General features: G+C 57.6%; 1 protein-coding gene across 1 annotated transcript in view; it reads right to left on the bottom strand.

Moving 5' to 3' along the window:
• Positions 1–1,246: 1,246 nt before the first annotated feature.
• The window catches only part of USP36 (ubiquitin specific peptidase 36), a 32,793-nt gene continuing 22,619 nt past the window's right edge, over positions 1,247–11,420 (bottom strand). Inside the window, 9 exon segments of the mRNA XM_032456701.1 lie at positions 1,247–3,269; positions 3,491–3,640; positions 3,989–4,104; positions 4,809–4,910; positions 6,119–6,280; positions 6,708–7,295; positions 8,933–9,063; positions 9,649–9,934; positions 9,936–10,327. Of these exon segments, the coding sequence (XP_032312592.1) occupies positions 6,169–6,280; positions 6,708–7,295; positions 8,933–9,063; positions 9,649–9,934; positions 9,936–10,327 (1,509 nt within the window). The 3' untranslated portion in view covers positions 1,247–3,269; positions 3,491–3,640; positions 3,989–4,104; positions 4,809–4,910; positions 6,119–6,168.

Genomic DNA, 11,420 nt, shown 5'->3' with positions numbered 1-11,420 from the left:
AGTGGTAGAGTGTATGCTTAGCAAGCACAAGGTCCCGGGTTCAATCCCCAGCACCTCCATCAAAGAAAACCCACACCTTTCCTAGGTGATTCTGCTGCTCTGTGAGTGTTGGAACCACCAGGTTGGATGAAGGAAAAAAACAGCTGGAGAAAGAAGCGAGCTGGTTTCAGTTTTGGTTTTCTCAAGTTTCGTTGTTCTATTTTGGAGTGCCAGGGGAATCCTTGCAATGGGGTGAAATCATTTGCCAAGAGTAACGGGCACAAGGCAGCAGGAAGGCACAGATGGGTAGGGTGACCAGTGAAGGGGATGGGAGAGCGGGGCCGCCTGAGTCAGAGCCCAGCGGAAGCTGGCAAACACCAGCGTCCGACCCCTCTGGTTTGGGTCCGGGTATCATCTCGCCTCACCTGTTCGTACTTGGCGTTCCTCGTTGTCTGGCCAAACCCCCACAGTGACCGGGGTAGGGGGAGCCCTGTGTTTGAGGGGTACGTTTGGGTGGGGAGCTCTGGGGCACCACTGAAGGGAAGGGGTAAGGAGCTGTGGGGCTCGGGTACAGAACCCACCAACTGGAAACCTCCGCCCAGGACCGCACTAGTTTCTGTCACAGACTCACTGGGGCTGCTCTTGCCGCAGGTGACGTCCCAGGCACGGGGACTCTGCAGGGACCTGCGCCGCTCCAGGCCTCACCCGACTTCCTGGATGCACTACGGCCAGATCCCAACCTCCCGCTCAGCACAGCCCAGCCGGGTGGGCCTAACAGCGCGCACCACCCCTGTACCAACACGGGTAACGCGGCCGCTCGGCCCAGGAGGGCCCGAGTCGCCCGTGCCGGCTGGGAGGGAAACTCACAGCTTAGTCAAACGTGTGATTTCTCCCCCACCTTTCTCTGCAGAAATCCAAACATTATTCAGTCAAAACAAATTCAAACAACAAACCTCATTGGAATGATACTGTTTCCAAGTTTCTCCAATTTAGTGCTCATGGACAATCACCCACAAAGCTCAGGGAGCCACTTCAAAGATTCCTGTCTTCTTAAATTCAAATAACACATTAAGACACACAAGTAAACCTCTTCACTCCCCTTAACTCTTAACGGAGACCCGCTCTAAGCTTTCCTGCTGCAGAAGGCGCCCAGCTCACGGGTGGGTTACCAGAGACTCGGTCGACCTCTCCCGTGACCTTCGACGGCGGACTGTGGTTGAGGTGAAACTTTTAAAAGTCAAAGGGGGAAAAAACACACAGGCAAGACTCACAAAAATTATTTTATTGCACCGAGATCTTGGCAACATCTGGGGCCCCTGGACCCCTGGAGCGGGGCTGCAGGTCGTGGGCTGCGGGCTCTCTGCACATATGGGGCAGAGGTGGGACCAGGACCCCAGCCTAGAGGCAGGGAGCAAGAGGACCCAGGACCACCAGAAGAAGTGACCCCTAACACAAACTTAAATTAAACCGATACTCTAAGTCAACCCGGTGACCGCTATTACAAAAGCTTCAGTTACTTATATATGTACACCTAGGGTTTGGACTAATTTTCTGGGCCTGTCCTCTTACTCCTGGTTTGGCTGATGCCCCTTCCCTGGAGGGAAGGACTCGACTCTGCCCGGCACTGAGGAACGCTGCAGGGCCAGGCCTGTGCTCATCACTGCCCAGGAGAAAGCAGGTACGTTTCCTTTGGGAAAAGGATCTACCATCACGGAGCAGTGAAAGGAAGAGGCTGATCTGGAGGAGCAGAGGGAGAGAAAGGAGATAAACTCTGGACTAGCAAACTACTGAATTTTTCTTTTTTCCACCGCCGAACATGACGAAAACGTGGCTGTGGATGTAAGTCGTAGAGGAATGAATGTCAATCTCACAAGAGGGGGAAAAACCCTGCCTGTAGAGGCACCTGCCTTCCCTCCCAAGGTGACAGAGGACAAAGCCACAGAGCACTGGGGCAGACCCCTCAGCTTTGAACAAGGTGCAGCTGATATGCAGGGCTGGGTCCACGCAAAGCCCTGCTCACCTGCCGGGACCAGGGCAGCCCCAGCTCAGGCCGCTGGTATTACTGCCCCTACCTTTTAAAAGAGAAATACAAAAACAGGAAGAAAAACGAACAGAACCCCCCACATGAAAAAAGTGATATATCTCCCCATATAAAAAAATAACGCTTTTTCCATACCACCAAGATCCCCCCAGGCCCCAGAACAAGTGGCAAAGCAAAGGGCAAGGCTCCGCGAGGAAGAAAGTCGGGGCCAGACAGGGGCATCGGGCCTCAGGCCAGGAGGACCACTTGCAGGACAGGGCGAGGTCGGACACGGTCCATCTCCAGACACCCGCGGAGGGATTTACTTCTACACTTTCTGCCACTGGGACTTCCCTCTTTTTACTGGAAAGCATCGCCCTCACTGAGGAGTTCCCGTATTTATTCAATGACAAATTTGCAGGCACAGCTTGAGCGAGATAGAAAAGTGACCGTGATCTCCTTGAGTTAGACAATCATCTAAATTCAAAAGCACTCATAAAATTGAGCAAACGAAGCCAGGATCTGCACATTAGGGGAAGGAGACATATTGCTAATGGAAGCCACAGGCCTGATCAAAAATAAAGGTTTTATCTCAAGTAGGAAAATAAAAGGAGGATTCTACTCCCAGACCACCACCTCGACAAGGACCCGCGGGTTACTGCAGCTGCAAGGGAGGGTCTGGCAAAGCCACTGCAGAGTCAAGAGCAGCCCGGAAAGCAGGTGCGTCAGCCCATCTCCGCCCCCGCCACCTGCCTCCCAGAGACGGTCGGGAGTTTCTTGCGAGGGAGAGGCAGCAGCGTGGGGCTGGCCGCGGGCTCCGGCTTCTGAGGGTGGGCAGTAAGGCATAGAGACAGGGGAAGCGGGGAGGCCAGGACGGACTGCAGCACCAGCCGCCGGGGAGGGTGATGGACGGCCCTCTGAGAAGAGGAAGCAACCGCTCGCTGTCCTCTGTGGACTGGAGGGCGTCCTGGGAAGGCATGGCCACTGTCCTCCCGGCTCTCTGCCACCATGGCCCCAGGCCAGATGCCGCTGGCCAGGATCCGGGGACGCTCAGCCCTGTCCCGGGTTCCTGGTCGCCATGCCGCTGCCGCCTGCTCCACACGTCGCTGTGGGGTCTGTCACAGTGTGTGTTGTCACCAGAGGTCCTGGTCTGAACAAGCCCAGGGCTGCCGCAGGCCATCCTCCTACAGTAGGGGCCAGCAAGTCCCTGGCAAGTGGCTGTACGGTTCAGACAGACAGACTCCAGGAAGGGACGCCTCGTCTCCAGAGGCTGTGGGGTCAAGAGCGTCATTCTCGGTGGGGAGGAATGAGCCCCTGGGAGTCTCACCACCCACCCCAGAGGGCGCATCCGACACGGGCAACGACGTGCAACACAGATGGAGCCTGGAAACACGGCCTGGTCCTCTGTGAGTGACGGGTGTGTGCACCCATCACACACACACACACACACACACACACACACACATACACACACCCCCGCCCCAAACTGACCTATCGACAGCAGCAAAGTCAGCGGCGATAGCTGAGGCTGGTGGCCTTAGCTGGATGAGTCACAGACCAGAAGTTCCGTCTACTCTGAAGTTTCTGGAAGGCGTTGAAGCTTCTTTTCTTCTCTCTCTTGAATTTTTTCACTTTCTTTTCCTGCATCAAGAACCGCAGGTGTCACGATTCCCCGAAAGCCCCTCGTTTCTGGCGGCTCCTTTTCAGGTGCTTCCTGCGCAGCAGCAGGCGCCCCAGGGTGCGCCCTCGGCTGGACATCCTACTCTCCCTATGACCACGGGGTGTCCCCGAGCCCCACTTCACTGACGGAGGAGCAGGAGCAACCGGAGGACACGTGCCCAGCCGTGGGCCATGACCTGTGGCACCTGAACCCGAGCAGTCAGCTCCAGTCTCGCCCTTGGCCACCCTGGGACACAGCTGCCACTTCAAACTGTCCCCAAAATCCCCCTCCACCGGCACTGCCCCGCCCGTCCTCACCACATGCCACACCTTCCCTCGATCGAACTCTTCGTCCCAGTTGTCAATGACCGTGGCCGTGCGGGCCAGCCGGCTGTCCTGCATGGCGTCCTGACTGACCGCCGACACCTCGCCGTCCCACGTCAGAACTGCAAAACAGACGCACACGTCGGCACCTTGGTGGGCTCCCAGCTGCCCGGGGGACTTACTTCACGGACGAAGTTTACAAACCAGGCTGCTCTCCTCCTAGGTACTCAAAACTTCCGAGTTCCACCCTCTGGTGAAAGGACACTCGGGGACGGAAAAGGGGAGGGACAGAGTGGTCTCCCGTGTGCAGGGCGGTCAGTGATTCTGTCTCTTAAAGAGCAAACACTAACTCTCCGAACCGCCAACCTACAAAATTTAGTTCTTTTTAAACCCATGCCCTCATCTGAGAAACAAGATCTCGTGTTCCTTCTCCAAGTCTGAATTAGAAAAACAATGTTCCAAATGAGAACTTACGGCAGAAGTGCTAGGACGAGCTTTCCTGTCCACTCCCTCCCCAGACCCAGATTAACGCTGTCCCCGGGGGGGCCTGCCCAGAGGCGGCCACCCTGCTCACCCCCCTGCTCCCGGACCCCAGGGATAAGCTGCTCTGGGTGCCTCCACAGACAGCACTTGCCTGCAGGGCTCTTGACCTTCATGCAATGGCTGTGGGGGTTGGGGGGGGCATCAGATGTTCATGGTCCATTTCCTGTCCATCTTCAGAGCCAAGTGACCACTGGGCACCAGGCTCAGCAGGACCCGTCTCGGCCCTCCCCACTCCTAGCGAGCCAATCGCAGGAAGACAGAAGTCCAGTCGCAAAACCAGTACCTCTTCTGCCGTAGGCCTTATCAGATGAGTACTTGAGCAGTTCCTGGACCACGTCGGATATTCTCTCTCTGTCCCAGGATACAGGAGGAGCCCGTCCCAGCCCTGCAATCCGAGGAACACTTACACACATTAAAATAAATCACCTGAGGAAACCATTGTACACCTTTCGTTTACAACAGAATCAAAGAACCCACTGAGGACAAATCCTTGAAAGAACACGTAAAAAGCAAGTTCTCCCTTCCAGCCCGTGACAAGGGAGTTAGTTATTCTTTCTCAATAGAAGACACTACTGGACAAATCAACTGTGGAAAAGATGAAAACCCAAACACCGGAAACAAAACAAAACCCTACAGGCAGCAGCGAGTCCTCGGTCTGACGGGGGAAGGAGAAAAGGGGGTCCGAACGGAAGCTCCCTCAGCCGCGGGGACCTGGAGCGACGACAGAATGCTGCCCCGTCCCCACAGCTCTGCAGGGCAGCTCCTGTCCCCCACACCCACCCCTCCGAGCCCGGTGGCCCAGCCGCATCTCCCGCTCGGCCAGGGTGCTGGCCGAGCAACTGGCCGCGAGGTCGGGTGGCGCCCCACCCCGTGCGGCCTTTCCCCGCTGGCTGTGCTTACCCCTCACTGCCTGGCAGCTGGCGCTTCGCGATGCAACTATTAAAATTCCATGTGTGTCCATAAATTCCTTTCTCTGGAGACTGACAGACATAAACCAACCCCCAGGGGCCTGCAGGACCCCAAAGCACTAACAGAACTGGACCCGCAGATGGCAGAGCAGACCCCCCGGGGCCTGCTGCCTGGGGGCCCTTCCCGAGAAGCTGGCTGTTTCTACCCTTCGTTCAACAGACACGTTCTCTCAGGACAGCCCAGCGAGCTCAGCCGGCCGCTCAGCCTGAGCCCAGCCGCAGCCCAAGGAAACTGAATGGCAAGGGCCACGCGATCTCAGAGAGGCCACTGCAGAGTGGGGCCGAGGGGCTCAGCTTCTGACCCCAATGCTCCATGTTCAAGCAGCGCACAAAAACTCCAGGCTGGGCGGCCCAGGAGTCAGCCCAGTGTGAAGGTTTAGACGGGAACAGCCTCAAATCTGTGTTAACAGAATGTGTCAAGCTTATGGTTACCCATCTTTCCTACGGACGGGCAGCTACGGCTGACGCTTTGCCGGGTGAGGACACTGTGGCCTGACGGCTCACACAAAGGGGCAGACGTGGGGCAGGGGTGAGAGGCCTTTGAACTGGCCCTTCCCACTACACACCCGCCTTGAGATGCAGGCAGAGGCCTGGCCCGCCCCCTGCTCCCCTGCCCAGGACACACCTGTGGGGTCCCCAGGAGTAGGGCAGGCAGAGCCCCTCCGACCCTCAGGTTCAGTTCTCATCTACTTCCTGCCACAACTCCTGCTTCCGCTTTTTCTTTTTCTTTTTCCTGGGTGATGCCACAGGGGTCTCTGGCTGGACGGTGTCTGACGGAGAGCCGCTCCTGAGAAGTCAGAGTCAACAGTCAGCCCCAAGCAAACTGAGGCCCAAACACCCCATGAACTTCAGCTGGAGTGTGCCTCAGCCCTGCAGGACAGCCCCCCGGAGACACTACCAGAGCCCGAAGTGGACAGAGCGTGCCAGCTGTCCACCTGCACGGCCCAGAGGAGCACACAAGTGCATCTTGTAATCCTCCTAACTGGATGATCTGACCACGGCCCTGCCTGGCCAGGTCACATGACCTCCTGGAACAGAAGATGCTGGCCGGGTCTGGAACGCTGCCTCCACTCGCCATCCCACTGGGACACTTGAGGACATGGTCACGTCCCAGAGGTCCAGGCAGCACCTCTACTTCCAGACAGCCACCCGCCTGGGAGTGGACCGTGTGTCTGTCAGAGCAGGTGCAGGGCTGCCTGCCTCCTTGCTCTTACCCATGCCAAGGTGGGTCCTGGGGGAGGCAGTCTTCTCCACCAAGGCTCTCCACTCCCCTCCTCCTCTTCTTTCTGTTGCTCACAGGGTGGCCATCGGTCACGCATCCCTCCAGCCACCCGTTCCCCAGGTGCTGGCTGTTCTCTTGCTGCTGTCCACTCTCTTCCTCCAGTCTGTCCACGGGCAGCCCTACCCGGCTCTCCATCCTGCACTCAGGACCCCAGGGCTGCCTCTGCACCTGCCCCTCCTGCCGGGGGGAGGCATCTGTGTCCCCTGTCTGCCTCCTCTTCCTCCTCCTCCTCTTCCCGGGAGGGGCTGCAGTGGCTGTGCCGACCTCCGAGCCCCGGGTCTCCCCCACAGGGCTCTTCTTCCTCTTCTTACGGAGGATCTGGGGCGGCTCGCTGGCCTCTAGCAGCTGGTGTGGAGGGGCTCTGATGCCCCCGTTGACCTGAGGCAGGGGAGCAGAGGCGGACGAGCAGCTCTGAGGGTCTGATGTCCCAAAAGGCTGGGAGCTACTGGACAGTGACGAGGTGCGGGGGCCAGCATGGGGCTTCAGATGGCTGGATGGTCTGGGAGCAGGTGAAACAGCCCTGCAGGGACAGCCAGGCAGTGAGGATGGGCTGAGCTCTTTCCATCTGCCCTCCCTCAGCCCTCTCCCTTTTAGGTAAGGACTTTAAGTGGTTTTCCCCCATGAACATCAGATACACAGGCATAACGTGGAAATCAGAAAACACAGGCTGACAATAAAGTTCAAACCTTCTTAAGATCAAAGTTACTAAACATCATCATATATCTATCAGTTTCTCATCACCAGGCAGTTTAAACTATTTTTGCAAACTCTTAAAGTTTTAAGTTTCCAACACAAAGAGGAAAGCTGCGCTAAACGATAGATTTCCAGCCTCCACAAGTCTCCAGGTGCTCCGGCACAGGAAGGCAGCCTTAGGAGAAAGGCGGTACAAGCCCACACCCCTTCCACTGGTCCCCTCCTATGACTTTCCTCTGAAAGCTGAGGGTCAGGAAAATCAGGGAAACACAGCCAGATCACACAGCAGGACGAGTCGGGGGCAGGGTCTGGGGCCGAATCAGACTAGACTCTTGGATCTGCCTCTCGCCAGCTACGTCAACTTCCCACTCTGAGCCACAATTTCCTCATCTGTGAGTGAGTGTCAATAATGCCTCTCCCAAGGGTAACTGAATTAAACAGGACTGTTTCGTCATCATCTAAATCAGAACAAACTCTGACGGCCACGTACGAGCTGCACTACTATGTCACGTGACTCTGCGCTTTCTGGAATTTAAAAAGAAAAAGGTTATGCGCCAAAGAAACAGAAAAAATACCCAATCAATCCCTTAAATGTTCAAGGACCTACTACGTGCAAAAACACTGTGCCAGGAGAGAGCGAGGGAGAGGCTGTGGGGTGCTGGGTTAGGGGAAGGGCGGGGTCCTCTTGAGTGCGCGATGGGGGGGATGCCCCAGACGTGCAACCAGAACGAGTTGAGGGGTGGGGAGCGCATGGTGGCACCACAGCAAACACTAGACCTACCCGAACCTCTCACGGCCTCACCCATCTCTCTCCCTTCTCTCCTTCCTTCCCCTCCTCCTTCCTTCTTTCCTCCCTCCCTTCTCCCTGCCCCCCAGCTGCCAAACACCTTGACAGCCCCTCAGCATCATTTATCAGAAATTCTCAGCTTTTTGCCGCTGTGCACACTAGGAGGGTGAGCACCCTCGTGCAGCACTTGTGGGGAGGCAACAGCCCACACCTCCGGGAGGGGCCTCTACCCAGGAGCCCGAAAAGCTCCCACAGAACCAGGCCTTCTGCTCCAGAAGCCAGGGCGAAGGGCCCAGAGCCCACTAGGGGAGGCTCCGCAGGGCTAGGGCGACAGGCCCCACCCACCCTGAGATAAGCCTGGGGAGTGGCTGGGAGACACTAGGACCGTGCGGGACCCTGGGCTCACGCGGGGTCTATTCGGAACGCCCCCCTTTCTCTTCTCCTTCGGGGTCCTGTCATGGGGCCGGGGGGCCACAGGCAGCTCAGTTCACAGCACACCCAGTGCCATGTGCATGTGGCAGACAGACAGGAGACGAGGACAAAATGAACACACCAGGACTGCGGGGACCCTGCTGCCTCTGACCCAATGTCACCAGGAGGACCTGGAGAGACCAGGGAGACCCTGTGCCCGCGCAGCTGCACACGCAGCACCGGGAGGGGCGGCCAGCCGCGCTCACCTGGTTGCACTGACAGGCCAGGTGGAGGCGACGACGGGGTGAGTGGGTTTCCTGGGGTAGGTGAGGTCGGAGGATGGAGAGAGGGGAGGTGGACGGAGGTCATTGCCGGTTGCCCTCCGCAGGGTGCTGGCCTGTAGTTATTGACATAAATAAAAACTTGGTGGTCTAAAAAAGGTTGCCGTGAGTGAAGAGGGAAAACAAAGAGAAGAGAAAAAGAAAAGAAAAAAACAAAGGAGCCCAGAAAGAAGGACAAGAGGACAGAGGGAGAAAAAACAAACAGAAAGGGAGAGTGAGGGGGGGAGAGTGGCGGGAGAAGAATCAGAAGTGTCTCTGGTTAGAACCGAAAAGGAAGAAGGAAGGAAGTTCAACAAAAATCTCAGCACGACATTCCATCCCGGAGCTTCGAGCTGCACATGGAGGCGCCAGCCAGCCCGTGTCCTCTGTGTCCCCGCCTGCCCGACTGATCCCAAGTCTCCCTGAGGCCATCCAGTCTAGAGACCCAGACGGGGGACCGCGGGGCACCCCAGCCCCATCAGCTGCCGGCATCATGCAGGCCAGCCCCTGCCCTCACCTGCAAACACCCAGGAATGAACGACAACTTGGCCCCCGGGTGGCCAAATGCCCCCCACTGTCGCCCACCCCCTCAACCGAAGCCAAACGCGCTCTCCGACACCCTCCCCAACACACTGTCAGGCCCGAAGTGTCCACACACCCACCTTCTTGGCAGAAAGGGCTGGTTTTTTGGCTGGTGGAGGAGACGTGGCGGTGGTGGGCTCGGGGGCGCAGCTGCTAGGGACAGGGACCCTGGGCTTCGTCCCCTTGGTGTCCTCCTGGGGCGGCGGCGTCTTGGACGGGCCGGCAGCGGCAGAGTCGGTTCCCTGAGCATCACGGAGTGGGGCGGCTCGGCTCCCGGGGGGCCGGGGGGCACGGGCCTGGCCGCTGCCGGCCGAGGACTCGGGGCTGGAAGCGCTGGAAGCCCAGCCGTCAGCGGCGGAGCCCTGGACCGCCTGCCGGGGGCCCATCCGCGGGGCCTGCGGCCGGGGGCCGGGCTGAGGTAGAGACGGGGGCGGCCCTGCCGTCCCAGGGGCCCTGCCCGCGGCTCGCACACCGGCTGCCGCTCGGGTCGCCGGTCCTGTGGAGCCCCTGAGCCGTCTTGGGGGATGGGGAGAAGGGCTGCAGGGTGGCGGATTTCTTGACCTTCTTCCCAGGCTCCTCCAGGAGGGTGGGCGCGTGCGTGGGTGTTTTGGAGAGTTTGGAGGAAGGGGACCCCGAGGGCAGCTTGGGAGGAGCATGTCCATTCTGAGACTTCAGCCCCAACAAGGAGCCGTTCCTGGCAATGGGCACCCCAACTTCTTCGGGGGTCTGCAGCTTTTTCATCGTCACAGGGTCTGGTCTCTAAGGGAGTGAAGCAGAGGACGCGGTCAGAACCAGAGGGAGCGGGGCCGGGGCTTCTGCAGGGTGGTGGCAGGCAGGGGCTCCAACGAGCAGCCCCAGACAGACCATTTCCACGGACACGTGATAAAGACACCGTTACTTCTTTTCAGTATCTCTTGAGTTGTGCATATAGGGGTGGCCATCTTTACTAATCAGCTTTGCTATGAAAGCAGTACCTTTACGTCAAGACTTGAGAAATACAAAAAAAGCATAAAGGAGAAGAATCCATGAAGTTCCACCACCTAAACACAAGCAGCGATGAACACGCTGGTGCTTCCCCCTGCGGGCCTCCCTGCGGCCTGGCCACCCGGCGGCGTCCGTCCTGGCCTCACCACCGTGCCGTCACACATTCACACCCTCAGCCAGGTCTCTGATGTCTAACTAGCAACCATCTCGCTGAGCGAAGCGTTTACAGACTGGCTCCAGGTGTCCCTGAAATGAACACCATGGTGCTAAGCACCCCGCCCTTCCCTGCAAAGCTCGTTACAAAGGGGTCTGAACCACCCACTCCACCCAGAAGCTTCTTCAGGCCTGCACGGGTGCTGTTCGCCGTCATGGCCCCCCCACCCGGCTCAAGGTCCAGTGGAGTCAGTGCTTAGAAACTACTGGTTGAACGAACAATCAAAAGACTGAATCTCTTTCTGCACTTCGTATGCCATGCTAATTTTTTAGAAACAGAACTACCAGGCTACTGACACTTTCCTACATGAGGATGCACACCGCCAGACTGCATCCACTGCACTCCCACCAGCAGCAGGTGTTTTCCCAAATATGTGCTGACTGCACACTACTTCAAATCGTTTAAACATCCACATCCTTTGCATGTGCAACAGAGTGATTTTAAGTCATGTAGGTAAGTATTTCTTTATTAACATTCTCTCTAAAGAGAACACGTCTTCCCACGGCACTGCAGTACACGGAATTTACAGTGGTATTTAAAGTAAAATGACTCCTGTGCAGCTGCAGCTGTGTTTGGGAAGTTATCTTTGTAAAGGAAACACACAGGGTCAGGGAAGCGGCCTTGTGGTGGCCCGACCCAGGGTCTTCCCTGTGC

Source organism: Camelus ferus, chromosome 16, assembly GCF_009834535.1.
Source record: "Camelus ferus isolate YT-003-E chromosome 16, BCGSAC_Cfer_1.0, whole genome shotgun sequence".
Classification (NCBI taxonomy): Eukaryota; Metazoa; Chordata; class Mammalia; order Artiodactyla; family Camelidae; genus Camelus; species Camelus ferus.
Note: the sequence above shows the minus strand (reverse complement) of the source record. Positions and strands in the feature narration are given on the sequence as shown.